General features: G+C 41.8%; 1 protein-coding gene and 1 long non-coding RNA gene across 6 annotated transcripts in view; both read right to left on the minus strand.

The window, feature by feature from the left end:
- Positions 1 to 2,566: 2,566 nt before the first annotated feature.
- Positions 2,567 to 16,126, minus strand: part of UBR4 (ubiquitin protein ligase E3 component n-recognin 4) — a 119,602-nt gene continuing 106,042 nt past the window's right edge. For all 5 annotated transcript variants that reach the window (XM_038376453.2, XM_038376457.2, XM_043500215.1 and 2 more), the window contains 5 exons: positions 14,950 to 15,144; positions 12,304 to 12,528; positions 6,507 to 6,597; positions 5,262 to 5,424; positions 2,567 to 3,795 (listed from right to left, as the gene is read on the minus strand). In XM_038376453.2, coding sequence (XP_038232381.1) covers positions 3,731 to 3,795; positions 5,262 to 5,424; positions 6,507 to 6,597; positions 12,304 to 12,528; positions 14,950 to 15,144 — 739 coding nt within the window. In that variant the 3' untranslated portion in view covers positions 2,567 to 3,730. The remainder of the gene's footprint in view (positions 3,796 to 5,261; positions 5,425 to 6,506; positions 6,598 to 12,303; positions 12,529 to 14,949; positions 15,145 to 16,126) is intronic.
- On the minus strand, positions 8,244 to 10,647 carry LOC122457105. Its single transcript, XR_006276429.1, has 2 exons — positions 10,202 to 10,647; positions 8,244 to 10,105 (listed from the first exon to the last, which is right to left on the minus strand). It is a non-coding gene; the product is annotated as an uncharacterized LOC122457105 (long non-coding RNA).

Below are 16,126 nucleotides of genomic sequence, written 5' to 3' on the forward strand. Positions count from 1 at the left end.
CAAGGAGCTAAGGAAAGGTCAAGAAGTCAAGGGCGCAATTTCTTTGCAAAACATCAACAGTTAGTATTCTGGAATAGAGAGAACATGACAGAAGTAGCAAAGGTGTTTATAACAACTGGAGAAAATGCAGAGTGCAAATACTAACATGAGAGGAGGGGATTTGGGCCAATGAGATCCCTGCTACACTAAAATCCAGATGGGAGCTATTGCTAGGCACACCGTACACTGTGTTCATCTCCTGTAGCATTACCAGAAATGTACCAGAGCAATTACTCACAAAAGGGTTGAAAACTGTGTTGGAGGGAGAGCCTTTAAGGAGCTGATGGATTTCAGCCTCATCAGTGTAAGTGTTGTCATGATCTGATTGTAAACTCCAGGACTTCTAAAGTTTCCTTGTCTGCAAGGGTGAGCAGGAGGGAAAGAAACAAGAAGTTTGTAGAGTTCTCAAACTGCTGGCATATGAACAGGAACTCCTCTTAAAATTGCTAATGAAGACAAAGTAATAAGTCACATTCTATTAGCAGCTGGAAACCTTGTTGCTAGGTCTTTTCAAACGAGCAACTTTCAGGTTCTTGATTGTTCACATGGTTTGGTTTTAATACGATTCACAGAATCATTTGCTGCAATTGCAATATCCAGCATTGCAACTTCAGCAAAGACAAAAAGTTAATTCTGTCTAATGGGGCTTTCCCAGTAGAGCAGGTGCGAAAGAAGAGAATATTGATGTTAATGGAGTAGGGACTGTCTTTGTTCTCGCTGTGAGACACTATTTACAAATGTTAAATAATAAGCAATCTGCTTGGCTTGTCCAATTGCAACCATTTCAGATCTTTGTTTTGGGGAAGCACTTGTCTCATAGATGCAGAAATGAAGCAGATCTCATAGGTAACACAGTTCATCCCAGGTCAGCCAGTGAAGCATTGTTCACTGTTATACATTGACTCATGTATTATCCAGTCATTTTAGATGTCCCAAGCAATGGGGCATCCACCACTTCACAACTCTTCTATAGCCTTAAATTTCACTATCAGGATTTTCCCGCGATATTCAGACTAGATTCTCTTATTCCCTAGCTGTAGCCCTTCTTTCCTGTCCTAAATAACTCCTTTCTCTCCTTGGTGTCTGGCCCCTTTTAACATTTGTACAGTCATTATTCTTGTCCCAAGTCATCGATTAAGAACTAACAGGCTTGGTGAAGTCAGTTGCATCAGTCCCCAATTGCTCTTTTCTGAAATTCCTCTAATTTGTCAATATCTTATCATGGTTCCCAGAATCGAACACTAAATTCCAAGGATGGTTCCACACTTATGTCCCTGCCAGTGTCTGTGCAGCCCCTTTGGGGGCCCTAAGCAGGAATATCCCCCCCCACATAATAATTAACAGGGGGGCCCCTTGAGTTGCTTGGGGCCCTAAGCAATTGCTTAGTTTGCTTATGCCTAGCAGTGGTTCTGGCCCCTGCCCTAGGAGTCAGGCGCCTGTGTAACTAAAATTACATTGGGCTTTACTGCAGCCAGAACGCACTGCAAACTCGTATCTTAGGTAATAGTGGAAAGCAAACGAGTCTTAGCATCACTATCTTTCAGATTAGTTTTCTTTACATGTTAGCTAGAATCTTTCCAAAGCTGATTTTTTTTTTGCCCATTTCTAAATAGTCTAGTTCCTTTTATCTCCTCACTGGTGGTCAGTCCCTCCCTATTTATTATGCTCTGTAGATGTAGTCAACACACTGTTTGCTCCCTCTAAGATATTTAAGACAGACCAGACCAATCATCAATCTTAGTTGTAGACTTCCCCACAATTTGACATGTCCCATCACAGACTGGATTCTATGACTGCTCTCATGTCATAATCCTGCCTTTGGGACATTGTGATTTATACACATGGGAAAAATTGTTCTGGTTTAAAAATAAAATATAATTAAAGCAGTGCAAAATCCTACATAGACACTTTTTTGTTGAGTGGTTTATTGCGATTTACTTTAAATTGCTAAAGAACCTATTTAAGCTGCATCAGTATAATCAGAAATGAAGGTCTACAGAGGATTTTGGTCTTTGAATCATCTTTAACACACACCTTTAATTAAACCTGTGCAAGTTTGTGCATGGACAAGGCCCATCACATATCAATATTGACAGGGAGCTATGTTGAGATAGACTTGCTTAGAATACTTCATTCTCCACCCAGGCTATCAGTGCCTTACAGAGCAAGGAAGATCTATAGATAGAGCTTAATTTATCCCTCTGAAACTTCCCTTGCATTTCTCTTAAGATATGTTGCCTCAATCTATTCTTAATAAACACCCCCACTGTTCTATTGGCTATTCTGTACTCCAACCCCGCCCCCCCGAATCTAATCAGACAATTGGAATTGGTCTGAGCACCCAGAGACACCTCCCAAGGAGTGTTCCACCACCTGTCTTCTTATCAATACATGCCCAAGGCTAATAATGACATCAGATGGTCTGCTTAGTTATTCAGTTTCTGAACTACTGTTTACTGGTCACCCAATGCTAAGTTATGGGACTGAGTTTGATTCGCTGAAATTCATGTTCATACAGAGACAGAAGGATGGGGAAAGCTTTATTGGATTCCAGGTTAACCAGACTGAAGCTGGTGACACGACAGCAGAGATGATGGCAAAGGTAAGTTACCAACATGCATAACTTGCTGAGAAGAGCCAAGGCTGTGTTCAAAGAGACTGATGCCTGGTTTCAAACTAGGGTACATCCGACAGAATGCAAGCCTGATACCATTAAAAGGACCGGCAGCCATCCTGACATGCCTCCTTTGTCTATTCCCCACACGGTTCTCAAAGGAATCAAAACTTTATCAGATACCAAGGAACAGGTTTTAATTGCAAAACTGTCCAATTTCCTTAACTCTATCCCCTGTATAGGTGAGATCTCCCTGTATGGTAAATTACCCAACCCATTAGTGTGCATTCTTGTTTTGAAGACAGCCCTAGAGTGAATGGAATCTAGAAAGACCTCGGTACAGAAAACATGCATCAATCATTTATAATATTAAATCCCAGTAGGCTCAATGAAAGGAGAAACACACAAGGCGTTAAGAGAAATCACTGCACTGATGAAAGCGATCCTCTCTTCAGAATAACTACGAAGGAATCAAGCATAACATGCTGTCCTTGCATTCCATAGACCTCTAACACAACAAAAAGAGAAAATGTTTTATATTGTACGAAAAATGAGTCAGTAAATATAGCGTCCCAAACTGAGTCCTTGACCACTACAACTCTGTTGGTGTTTACATGCTCTTCATCCACACTATGGGCTGAAGAGAGCAACAGCCCTGAACCCGAGTGAACTGCAGTAACAAAGGAGCTCTGAGATACAAGACAAAAGGGAACCTGGCGTTTAGGCCGTCACTGGCTGGTTAAATTACTAGTCAAACCCACCTTGACCTTTTTTGTGTTTAATTTATTTAATTTCAAAGAGGTGCACACTAAAAAGTGTTAAGATTCACTGGCTGGGATTCCTCAGTCTGTACAAGTTCCTTCAATCGCCTGGAATACACAAGGCTTTATAGATAGAAGCACTGAAATACCAAATAAAACGAGAAGCCTAAATCCCAAATCACTCCAAGAAAAAAAAAAAAAGTGTAGAAAATAAAAAAATGCAGCACTACTTGGGGGAGGAAAAGGCTGCACAAGGAGGAACACAAAGAGATGGAAGGCAAGCTACTGTAGATCTTTGCAAGTTGCTTCTCTATGCTCAGGGAATGGAGTTCAAAAGATCCTTGAGGAAGCTGTCAGGGTCGTTGATTTCTGATAATAGTCCTGAAAAAACAGCACAGATAAGTTAGTCAGGAGCTGCCTGCCCTTCTGAATCACCAGGCATCTTTTACCATCAGGGCACCCAGAGGTAGATTCAGAAAACAGGCAAGCTACAACCACCACTGGCCTCGTCACAGACCGGCCACTCAGAATACTGTTTTAAAGCAAATATATGCTTGCTGAGATCTGAGAACAGCAGACCCATGTCAATCAACTTGGCTAACAGACTCACAAGGCCTGAAGAGAGCAGTCAGTGCCAATCCCAATGTAGACAAGTAAAGCTGCTATTCGCACCAGTGCAGTTTACCAGGGCAAACTGCAGCATACAGCTGTTTATCCTGCCTATACAAAGGGTTTGCACTAGTGCAGCTACACCAGTGACTGGCAGTGATGTCTAAACTGGGGATTCCAGTCATGGCCTCATTTTAGGTGCAACAAATTCAGTCTGGTGCTTAACTTCACAACCTACCTACAGAAGTGATGTAGAAATGCCAGAAAATATTGGCACTACACATACATTTAGAAGCTGATGCAGAAGAGTGGGGAGCATCTGTAGCACAGATACTGCTATCAAAAAGTTATTTGAGGATACTGGCGTCTTCTGTTTAGAGGCTGGACGATGAGCATAATGACTGCTAACTAGTAAGGATAGGAGTTGGGCAGGATAAAATGATGAAGAGTAGCTCCCCAGTGGGTGAGTTTCTCTGGTTTTCTGGAGATATGGATCCTGTGGAAGCTGGTACCCTATCAAATACTGAAACATTCAGTACCCATGATGAACTTACAAAAACTAGAGAGGATCCTACAAAATATAAACCAAGTTAAAAAGCAGCAAGATGCCCCTGTTAATACAGAAGGGTAAGACCTAAAATACAATAGGTGTCCAAAGCCCCTGCTCCTGCTGTGTGGAAGACCACCCTATGTTAAACAATTCCACTCCTATAGCTTATGTTTTACATTTCATTTGGTTCTTATTACTAGGGATCTTTAAATGAACACAGGAACATTGTTGCTTAGAAGTTCATCTGTTCCTGTTAATTCCTTCGCAATCCTCTTGAAATTGGAATCATCTGCTGTAGTAATTGTGTCATATTACAAATTCAGCTGTGGAAGCAGCAGCATATATATCCTACAACATTCTTCACTGATGGATCTCGAAGCCCTTTACAAAGATAATTCTCATTTATCTCCATTTTGCAGATGGGGAAATGGCAGAAGGTGAATTTTTAGGAAACAAGTGTATTTCACCCACACATCCCTACAGAGGTGAATGCAGATTGCAGAGAGAAACAGAAGACTCTTCAAAAAGAATGCTTTTCAAAGTGACCTAGGAGGCACCAGGTGGTCTAAGATCCCATCATTCCTCCCACCTCCCTCCACATATTTCTAAAAGCAAGTTACATAAATTACAAATTTCCAGTCCTGAATTACACAAAAACAGCCTTTAAAAAGGTAAAGTTAATACTGACCAGCCACATCCAAAAATTCAGAAAAGGTTTCAACTGGCATGAACTCCTCCTGGAAAGTTTTCAGGGCCTTGTCTGCAGCTTCATGTATTGGCATATCATTGTGTCGGATAAATTCAGCCAGTGAGTAGGACCAGCCTCCCTCTGTGTTACTAGTAGGCACCTTCTACGAGGAGGAGAAAAAGGGACAAGTCAGTTTGTTTTAGCCTACAGAATAATAAACCCTTTTGAAATCGGACAGACAAGGTGGGTGTGGGAACATCTTTTACTGGACCAACTTCTGATGGTGAAAGAGACCAGCTTTCGAGCTACACAGAGCTCTTCTCAGATTTGGGAAAGGTATCAAAATGTCACAGCTAAATCCATGGTCAGACAGAGCTGTGACCCACTGAGTACCTTTCCCAGATCTGAAGAAAAGCTCTGTGTAGCTCGTAAGCTGATCTCTTTCACCATCAGAAGTTTTTCCAATAAAAGATGATCCCTCACCCACCTTGTCTCTCTAGTATCCGGGGACCAACATGGCTACAACAACACTGCCTACAACCTTTAGAAAATGCAGACTTCAATAACCTGATGCCCCATTCTGAAGCCTTGCCTTTGGGCTGAGATTTCCTGTCTCCTGTAAACATGCTACACAAGAAAGGTGCCTAGTACTCAGATTTTCTATTCTTCTTGTATAGAGTTTTAAAAAGCACCCGAGAGTTTTCCTTCTCCAACTCACCTTAATTAAATGTCTGCTTGCTTTGGGGAGGGAGCTATAGGTTAACTGGGCTTTGCTTTTACACTTTCCAAAAGAAGAGTGTGTCTTATCAATCCCTCTCTATCCCTTCTGATCAGGGCCAGACACCCCAAGCAGGGTCCAAGGCCAGGACTTCCTTCCCACCCCAGCAACAAAGGCTATTCCAACCACTTGCTCCAGTGCAGAATCTTGGAAACAATGCCTGAACAGAGGACAGAAAAACAGGAAGAGAAACAGGGGCAGAGGGAGGAGGGAGAGAGAGAAGGGCTGTAAATCATAAGGCCTTACTACTTCAGATGGACAACAGCTGGGGAGAGGGGTAATCACAAGTGGACATATATTGTACCACCCCTCCTGTTCTCATGAGCAAGCAGAGTTTGAAATTTAGAAGGGATTTAAAGCCCTGCCTACCCTTCAAAGGAACAGAGCAGATTGATTTTAACAGCATCCATAAAAACAAAACAAAAACCCCAAACAAACCAACAACCTTGATTCCAGACAGATCTTACCTTGAACATGTTGTAAATGAGATCTACTAGGGCCCAGAAGAGAAGGCCAGAGCGATATGCTGAATACTCCTTCACTGCTTTATCTGTCAGTCTTGGGAGAAAAGGAAATCAAGCTCTGAGTTAATCACTTTACTCTGCTTTGTAACTCATTTGATGAATAGCATGAATGCTGTAACAGCCAAAAGCCTATCAATAATACGCACGGGAAATGGTTTTGTGAATAAGCACTGTTCTGTGCTTTAGCATGTGGAACAAACATCTGCATTACCATGCTGGTCTAGGCTTAGACCTTTCTGCCCTGTGATTCTCAGCACTTATAAATTGCTTTACAAGCTGTAACTAAACTCTGAGACGGGGATGCCAACACCAGTCCCTTTTACAGAAGGGAGAAACACTCACCCAAAGCCACAGAGCAAGTCAGTGGCAGAGCTGGAAAAAGAATTAATCTCCAGTCCAATGCTCAGTCTCCTCAACCATGCGGCACCTCTTATTCAATGGCTCTGATACAATGATTAATTATGGTACTTGTGCTTGAACCGTCTCATCCTTTACCTTCATAGATAAAGAGCCTGACACTCAGCTGTAGTTTTGACTGGAATATCTGCCACCTTTTAAAAAACTCATAAACAAGTCTTTTTAAGAGCAGTATATTAACACCAGAGGGGCCTGACCCTGGTCAGTTTTAAGCCAGTTAAAATGACACTTAAAAAAACCCCACCAGCGAATGTGGGAATTTCCATCTCTGGTCAGACTGACTCTCTAGTATTGTCCCAAGAGTCCTCCTAAGCTTGCTTTCAACACGCCAGTATCTGGAGAAGTGTTATATACCGTTAAGAGGTGGGGAAAGACAGGGATCGCTTAGCTAAGAGTTTTTAAGAGAAAAAATTAAGCTAATCACCAATAGCCCTTGGCAAGGTGGGATGTATTGCCAACACTCCTAATGGATTTGGAATTTTCTTACATAATTTGTGTATGTATATCTGCCTTATTTCACCATACACTGCTTCTCGTTTGTCACTTTAAAGTTTAGAAACATCTCCCTCCCCATATTGTACAGATTTACAACCAGTTCATCTGCCACTGCTGTGGATCAGCAAGAGGCAAAAGGGCACCCTCAGATTACGGACACAGCTAAAATCCACCAAAGGTATAGGTCTTGCTTCATACATAGATTGTTTTATAAGCCGTGTGTGTGTGTGTGTGTGTGTGTGTGTGTGTGTGTGTGTGTGTCCGTCCCTCCCTCTCCTTATAACATGCGCTTTGTAGGTGGGAGCCTGCTTGTGCAGCTAGGCTCAATTATTTAAAGAAAAACCCATTAGTAAAGGTGACTAAATTTCCACGGGAAGAAGAGCAACTTAGAGTGAGGCTAATTCTGGATTCCCAAATAGTGTTGAGACAGAATTTCTTTTTATTTGAATGGTTTTGATATAATTGGACTCTGTTCCTTTAATTGAAAACTAAAAGGCCCTTGTGGGTTAAGTCTATGTAGCTGCCATCTGGAACAGCTACTCAATACAATAGCTGCTATATTTGCATTAACGTAAGCTGGTTCAGGCTCATCAGCTATGCATGGATTTCCAGCTGCAAGTAAGACATTAGCAGTTTGGAAGCCTCACTTCTCTCATGAATATTTTACAAAGGTCAGAGTCAGGAGCACGGAAAAAAATCCATAAGATCCCACTCCCCTCAAATTTCACACAGATCCACATGGCGAATCATACGTTTATAGGGTTTTTCTTGCTAAAACTCTTGGTTCAGTAATAACCTAACACACTAGGCCCACTAGACGAATCTTTTCCTGGCATTGGACTAAAGGCTAAAATTTTCAAAAAAGTGCCTCATTGTCTGTACTGAATTCTTTTAGCTTTATCTGCAATCTTTGTGCCTCAATCAGGGGTGTCTATAGGAGATGCATGTACTCATCACCTCTGAGGATCAGGTCCTTTGATACCATTGACAATTAAATTGTGACCCTTGTAGCTCCTGGATGGGAATGGGTTAGAGTGGATCCTATTTTTTCTCTAGCTGGACATGGACGGTATTGTTGGGCAATGGCTTAAGGGACTTGCGAATGCTCTCATGCGGGATATGGTGAGTTTCTGGTTTTGCCCTCACTATATGTGACAGTGAGACACAATGGGATGCATTCCATCAGCCCCATAGAGCAAACCCAGTTGGCATTCCCTGTACGTGACTGAAACGCAATCAGAACACAGCGATGCTGAGTGGCTGGAGGAAACAACCAGCCAAAGGCGGTGGCACAGGTGATATTTGCTCTTACTTAAGTGGGTGGGTGCATGTACCTTTGTTACTAACGATTGCAATCGAGGGACCCTACTAGATCCTCAGTTGCTTCTAGATGCACACACAGCAGCAGTAGCAAAGTGCTTTTCTCCCCATCTTCACTTGGAAAGGAGACTGCATCTTTGCCAGTTACACATGCCTTTGTCCCCTCCAGATTAGATTGCTCAATTGTGCTCTGTATGGTGTTACTCTTAAAAAAGTACCCAGGAACTTCAGCGAGTGCAGAATGCAGCAATCTGCTTATTATGCTTTGTCCTACACATGGAGCAAATACACTATGCTCCAGAAACTGCAACTGGCTTCCAGTTAGGTTTAGCATAACATTTAAGGTGCTGGTTTTAACTTAAACATCACGTCAGTGCATTAAAGGCCACCATATCTCCATGTTCCACCCCAACAGCTAAGGTCAGCTAGGACTCACAAGCAAAAAGACCCTATGTTTGTCTATCTGAGGGCTGAGTGTAATCAGTTAAATACTCTGAAATTCTCTCTCAGCCTAAGGGAAAGGGAAAGCTCTTGAATAAGCCTTGCCACATGCCCTGAAAGCTATCTTGTCATTGAGGCTTTTCCTGAGGCTTTGGGGCAGGGTAGGTGGATGTAGAATTCTTGCTATTCCCATTTCAAGATGCTCGTATTGGACACATTCAGCAGAAATATTTGACAGGTGCAGTAAATACTTGTTTTTTTTCCTTTTCCAGTATAACTTTCTCTGGGGGTTTTCAGCAGCATTAAACCAATGAAATACCCATGTCAACTCACTGAAGGGCTTTGCTTTTTCTAGAATATTTTGTAGACGTTGTGAAAGCCTACAGCCCCGGTGTCTTAGTTGTAAGGTGGTTGTGCTGAAGGCAGCCTGCCAGAGAATGTCTCCTACAGTAAGGCTGTGTCTACACTTCCACTTTCAGAGCTAAAACTTTAGTTGTTCAGGGGTGTTAAAAAACACCCTCTTCCCCCTGAGCGACAAAAGTTTTAGTGCTGAAAAGCACCAGTATAGATAGCGCTTTATCACTGGGAGCCATGCTCCCAGCGATAAAGCTACCACCGCTCGTTCGGGGTGGTTATTTTATTTTTTTAAGTCGCCAGGAGAGCTCTCCCCCGACGATAAAGCATGCCTACACTGCCCACATCACAGCACTGCCACGGCCGTGCTGTAACGTGGGCCGTGTAGACATACCCTTAACCTACTTTTCCAAGAACTCCAGAGCAGAAGTGGTGGAAATAGATAGTGGACATGAATGTATGACAGGTTTAGCAAGGACAACAGAAACAAAAATCAATACTGCGGACTAACGTTTCTGCTGGGCTAGAAGACCACTTCAATGCTATTCAAATGACTCAGAAACGCACTCTTTAGATGTTTGTTGTGCTGTGTGCTGCTGCAACTAAATGACTTTTACCAGGCATGTGATTATGGGACAGACTATTGGAAGAATGACTGATAAATCATCTTAACGGACATTTCCCAAAATAGAATATTTTATCCTTAATTATGAATTATTATTTAGAATGACACCTTTGGAAATTGCAATTCCCTCGGTCCCCCTTCTTGGAAACAGTCCCCCCCTCCCCCCACACCAAGCAGGGGCAGTTATTTGTTATTATAGTACAATACACATGCTTGATTGCTAATATTTGAGGGGGTGGCGGGCAGGGTTTAAAGGAAGCATAATTTGCTTTTGTGGTGCGGTTTCAGAAGAGAAGTTAGATCAATTTTTGAGCCTTCTAAACGTGTCAAGTATCAGAGGGGTAGCTGTGTTAGTCTGGATCTGTAAAAGCGGCAAAGAGTCCTGTGGCACCCTACAGACTAACAGACGTATTGGAGCATAAGCTTTCATGGGTGAATACCCGCTTCGTCAGATGCATCTGACGAAGTGGGTATACACCCACGAAAGCTTATGCTCCAATACATCTGTTTGTCTATAAGGTGCCGCATCTGACAAAGTGGGTATTCACCCAGGAAAGCTTATGCTCCAATATGTGCATACATCCGACGAAGTGGGTATTCACCCACAAAAGCTTATGCTCCAATATGTCTGTTAGTCTATAAGATGCCACAGGACTCTTTGCCGCTAAACTTGTCAGGATCACTTGAATGCTTCACTGGCCTGATTTTTAATGTTCTGTTTACAGTTATCTATAGGTTTGGACCATGTCAGTTAAGTGAACTACAGACAACAGTTTCTTAAATTGCAGTTCAACAAGTTAAACTGAACTGCTTCCTTTAGGAGAGAAGGAAATAAAAGATGAGTTCTTGGAGTTTAAACCTTCTTTTAATTCCTTCACACATGCGCCTTAGCTTTTCTCTGATAAAACAGCAGCATTCAACACCACCAACTAATTAGCCTGCACCATTGCATAAAGCAACAATGCTGTCTCATTGATTGTAACTTCCCGGTTCTTACTTACTTGATTCTCCTCTCGTTGAGATCACCCTAGACAGAAATGCATTCTTTGGGATTGAATATGCAAAGTGGGTTATACTACTAAAAGCAATCTCCCTGGGAAAAAATCTGTGTGTACTAATCTAAGCTGTTGGTACCAGGATCAATTCTGATCATAGGGAAGACAGCAGAAGAAACTCCATGTGCATAAATGCATCATAATGAGTGCATATAATTATATATTGTGCCTGCATCCATCCACACTGTTTGTTTAAATCATATATAGAAAAGGTTAATCTTGACTATTAAAAAAAAATAAACACTTTTGTTTAGCACCAGACTAAGGCTGTCAAATGATTAAAAAAATTAACAGCAATTAATCGTAGTAAAAGAAGATAAACAAAAGTCAAAGTATGAAAGGGCATACCAATGTTTAGCACATCTGGCCCGTAAATACCTTGCAACAACAGCTACAGTGCCTGTTCTCACTTTCAGGGAACATTGTAAATAAGTAGTGGGCAGCAGCATCTCCCATAAATGTAAACTAACTTGCTTGTCTTCACCATTGGCTGAACAAAAAGTAGATCTGAGTGGACTTGTAGGTTCTAAAGTTTTACATTGTTTGGTTTTTGAATGCAGTTATGTAAAAAAACCACCCACACTACATTTAAATTGCACTTTCATGATAAAGAGATTGCACAACAGTACTGTGTGAGGTGAACTGAAAAATACCAATTCTTTTGTTTATCTTTTTTACAGTGCAAATATTTGTAATAAAAAATATAAAGTGAGCACTGTTCACTTTATATTCTCTGTTGTAACTGAAATCAATATATTTGAAAATATAGAAAACATCCAAAAATATTTATACATTTAAATTGGCATTCTATTCCTGTTTAACTGTGTAGTTAAAACTGCGATGAATTGTGATTATTTTTTAAATCAAGTTAGTTTGCTTTGAGTTAATCTCTCGAGTTAACTGTGATTAATTGACAGCCCTACATCAGACATGTTGCTATGCAGCTCAAACTACTAGGAAGGTAACACCAGTAAGTTCACTGGGCAGCTTCTGAGTGAATGGAAAGGTGGCAAAAGCGGCGATGATTACTGACCTGCTGGCTCCCCCTGGTGACACCACACGTGCATGTGAAATAACCAGCAGCCTCCTGAGGATCTCAACCCGCATGGCTTTCCACTTCTCTGGGGGCAAGATGTGTAGTGCCAGAACTGTGTAGTAATGGGGCCCATCCACCTCAAAGGCACTCTCCACCCACTTCTCCTTGGGATGCTCCATAAAACTCTGAAGGTTCTTTTCCTCTCTGGAAGTTGCTCGGGTTCTGGAATACAAGGGAAGAGTGAACAACTAACCCGGGCATGAGAAGCACTACACAATCAACCAGTGTTTTATTTCCTAACTGGAGTCCGTTTCCCCCCAAATGTCTCCTTGTCTCAGATTTCCCAAACACACATGTAGTGGTTGCAGACTAGCTTTTTCCTCTAGCAGAACAACGCAGCAGAAAGGATCCCAAGGCAACCCATCTCTCTCTCCACCAGAGGGCAATGTTTATTAAAAAATCCCTTCCCTTTTGGGAGTATGGGGGAAGAATCAGATGCCAGCCGCTTCAGCCAGAAGAGCTAAAATAACCAATCCCACAGGCAGCACAAAGCACTTAACTATAGATTTTTCCATGGCTAGATCTTTGTATCAACTTGTGCTATTTATCCCTCCCTATAGCAATCAAGGGTAAGATATAGGCCACCAAACAAGGAAACAAAGAAACTTTATTTATGAAAACTCCTTTCTTTTCCAGTCTTATGGGGGAATCAAAAACATAACTATATCACAGCCTACAGCTGTATAGATAACCCAAGCCTAAGAGATTCATGGGCCCTGTACCCAGTGATCATAAACAACCCAATGCACTGACCGATGAGAATGAGGCTGCCTGCTAGATATTACCCAGCATTTTGAAATTAATAACAAACCCCTATAACGAAATGAGTGATAAATCAGTATCCCCAGCAGATATGAATTGTCTGTAGGTTGCCAGTGGTATGTGCATTTCTCATTGGCTGCATTCTACAGCTGATCTTAGTTGGTCAGCAAATGTAGGAACTGCAGAACTGTTAAACACTCTTTTAAAAGAATCATTTCAGCAGGCTGTACAACGCATTTTTATACAAACTCACAAAGCAGGGCTCTCAAATGCTGCCAAGCAGAGCTATAAAATTACATAATTAGCTTAATTTGTCTTCTCACAAGGGAATTGGAGAAAAATACAGTGGCATCTGGAGAAAAAGATATTAAAAGCAATACATAAATTGTGTCACTGCCCAAGTGTTGACTGATCCAGGGATAGACAGGCTGCAGTTTTATTGCATTTGATTTGGAGTGACTCTGGAATAAAGGGCTTGGATTCTAACACTTGTTTTCTAAGATACCTCATCCAATTAATATTATCTCCTTTGCTCTTTGCTACTGAAATAAGAGGACTATGGACCTTACTTTTGTGCACCATACTTTATAATGTAATATTACCTACGGCCCATTTGTTTAGAGACACTTTAGATGCTGGCTGGCTAGATGTGTGTGCAGTTAGACACACTGACAGCTGCAACGGGACTTGGAATTTAGATTTTGTAAAAATAAGCTTTTACATGAACTAAAAATCAATAGAAATGTTTATATTTTGTTTTTAAATTCCAATGGAGCAGACCATGTAGACATATAAAAATTTCACTGAAGCATCAGCAATTCAAACTACAGTGCTAGTGCTTTGAATTCAGTGGTGCCAGCCATGAGACTGTCCCAAACCCTTGGGAGGGGGCTGGGTATCCACTAGGGGGCTTCCTCTAGCTTCTCCTTGTCCAATTTTCCCCACACCCAGGGCCCAAAATAGCTGGTAACTCATCCACCTGCAGCAGGTCATGCCCTGCAAGGGCAGCTAATGGCTCTTGTTTCAGACATTCCCAGAGGCATTGAGCAGTGAGTGACAAGCACCCTGCATGTGATCTCAGTGGTGAGCTTCTCTCTGATTAGTGCTAGTACTTGAGAACTTGGAAGCAAAACAGACTAGTTTATTATCCAAGATCAGAGGTAAAAAGAAGGGAAGTGGTGAAAAATTAAGCAGATTTACATTTTTCACAAACAGGTGAGGGAATCATTGGGGGTTTTTCACCAAAAATATGACAATGTCCCTTTAATCTCTAATAAATTGAAAACTCTTTTACTTTGTCCAACATGGAGATAATTACTGCACACAAAATGGAATTTGCTTTTGTTAAATCAGTCTCCAAATTACATGATCACAAGCTGCTGTGTTTTCTGTGAAACACAGCTGTAACAACCTGCCTTAAGGATTTAATTAAATTTCCTTTTAAATCTTTTATGTGGTTTCCAACATTTCCCATCACCTCCCTTGTAAGCCAGACAGTAGGCACTGTGGCACTAACACATCCTGCACGTGAGGTTCAGGATCAAGATTTCTCCTGTTCACTGCTCCACTGTCAACTTGGAATGCAACCGTTCAGCATTTCATACTCCAGGGCTGTACCACTATTGCTAAGAGATTTATCTCCTTTCCCTCTACCATCTTCCCCTGATCCCAACAAGCTGGTGAAGGCTTCCACCTCCCACAGCAATACCCAGTGGAGACTGGTAGCTGTGCATACATTTATCATTTGGAGACCTGCTCTGTGAGATTCAGTCTGTCACTAACAGGAAGAAAGACAGCTAAGACACACAAAGAGATACTGACGTGTTAAGAACATAAAGCACAGTGTGAATTATATATGGAATGAGGTGTATATTGCTCTCTCTTCCTCCTCCTCCAGTGTCCACACTGAATGACTGCTCCATAGCGAAACGGAGAAATAGTAGCTTAATGTCATGGACGTTGAGCTGGTAGGTGGGTTCCCGCTGCCCTGTGCATTCCTGGAGGTATGTGTTGTGCCTGGGGAAAAACATAATAGATTATATTGCATATATATTCACTCCTTTGGGAATGCAGGTCAAAATTCTCCTCCCATACTGCAAACAAGTCAGAGCTCAGAATTAAAATGTAAATACCCATCCCCTTGGATTAACATCACAGAAAAGGGAGCTCTTTCATCTCTCTTGGGCAAATCCAATTCAGTGTGGGTTTCCTGAGCATAACCATCAGCACTGCTTCCCCGCTGCAAGGCCCTGGGATGTGGTTCCTTGGCTGACATGGATTAGAGGTACAACTGATTCTAATATCTAACACAACATTACAAACGCAAAGGATAGAACTATATGGCTTAGGGAATTGGTAATGGGATATGGACTTCTTCCGCTCAAGCTCAGTGGTTAGAATTCAGCAGTGATTGAAAATCATTTAACATCTGACCACAGTTTGGCAATCTATGCAACTAACTTGCTGGTGTCGACTAGATTTGTCCTCCCCACCACCACGACGGGTACCCTTTCTTAATAATCAGCATGAAGATTAAACTACTTTATCCTCCCTTTACTTTCCACTGCTAGCAATTGAGCCCAATTGCAAGTACTAAACTTCCTTAAAAATACAATGCAGAGTGAGAGTCAAACAAAGCCTTAGAATGATTAAAAACAGAGCCACAACACAAAAGTCAATAGACACTCAATAATTCAGAGAGAGAGCTGCGTATAGCTTCTTAGCAGCTACCACTAACACACCAGTACTTGGATACGGGTTCTTTTTGGGAGAGAGGTACAAAACTCTCCAGTGGCAAGGAGCTCATTTCTTAGCAGAGACAAATGCCAACCCTGCAATGCCAGCAGTCAGGACCTTCTAACCATAAGGGTTATGATGATGATGATAATTTTGGGCTCACCTAGTGGCTGGATTTGTTTTTCATGTTTCTACCTTACCAGTCTGTGCAAGACGGCATGATACGTTACATGTGTATGTTAATTTGGAACGTCGCTGATAG

Source organism: Dermochelys coriacea, chromosome 18, assembly GCF_009764565.3.
Source record: "Dermochelys coriacea isolate rDerCor1 chromosome 18, rDerCor1.pri.v4, whole genome shotgun sequence".
Classification (NCBI taxonomy): domain Eukaryota; kingdom Metazoa; phylum Chordata; order Testudines; family Dermochelyidae; genus Dermochelys; species Dermochelys coriacea.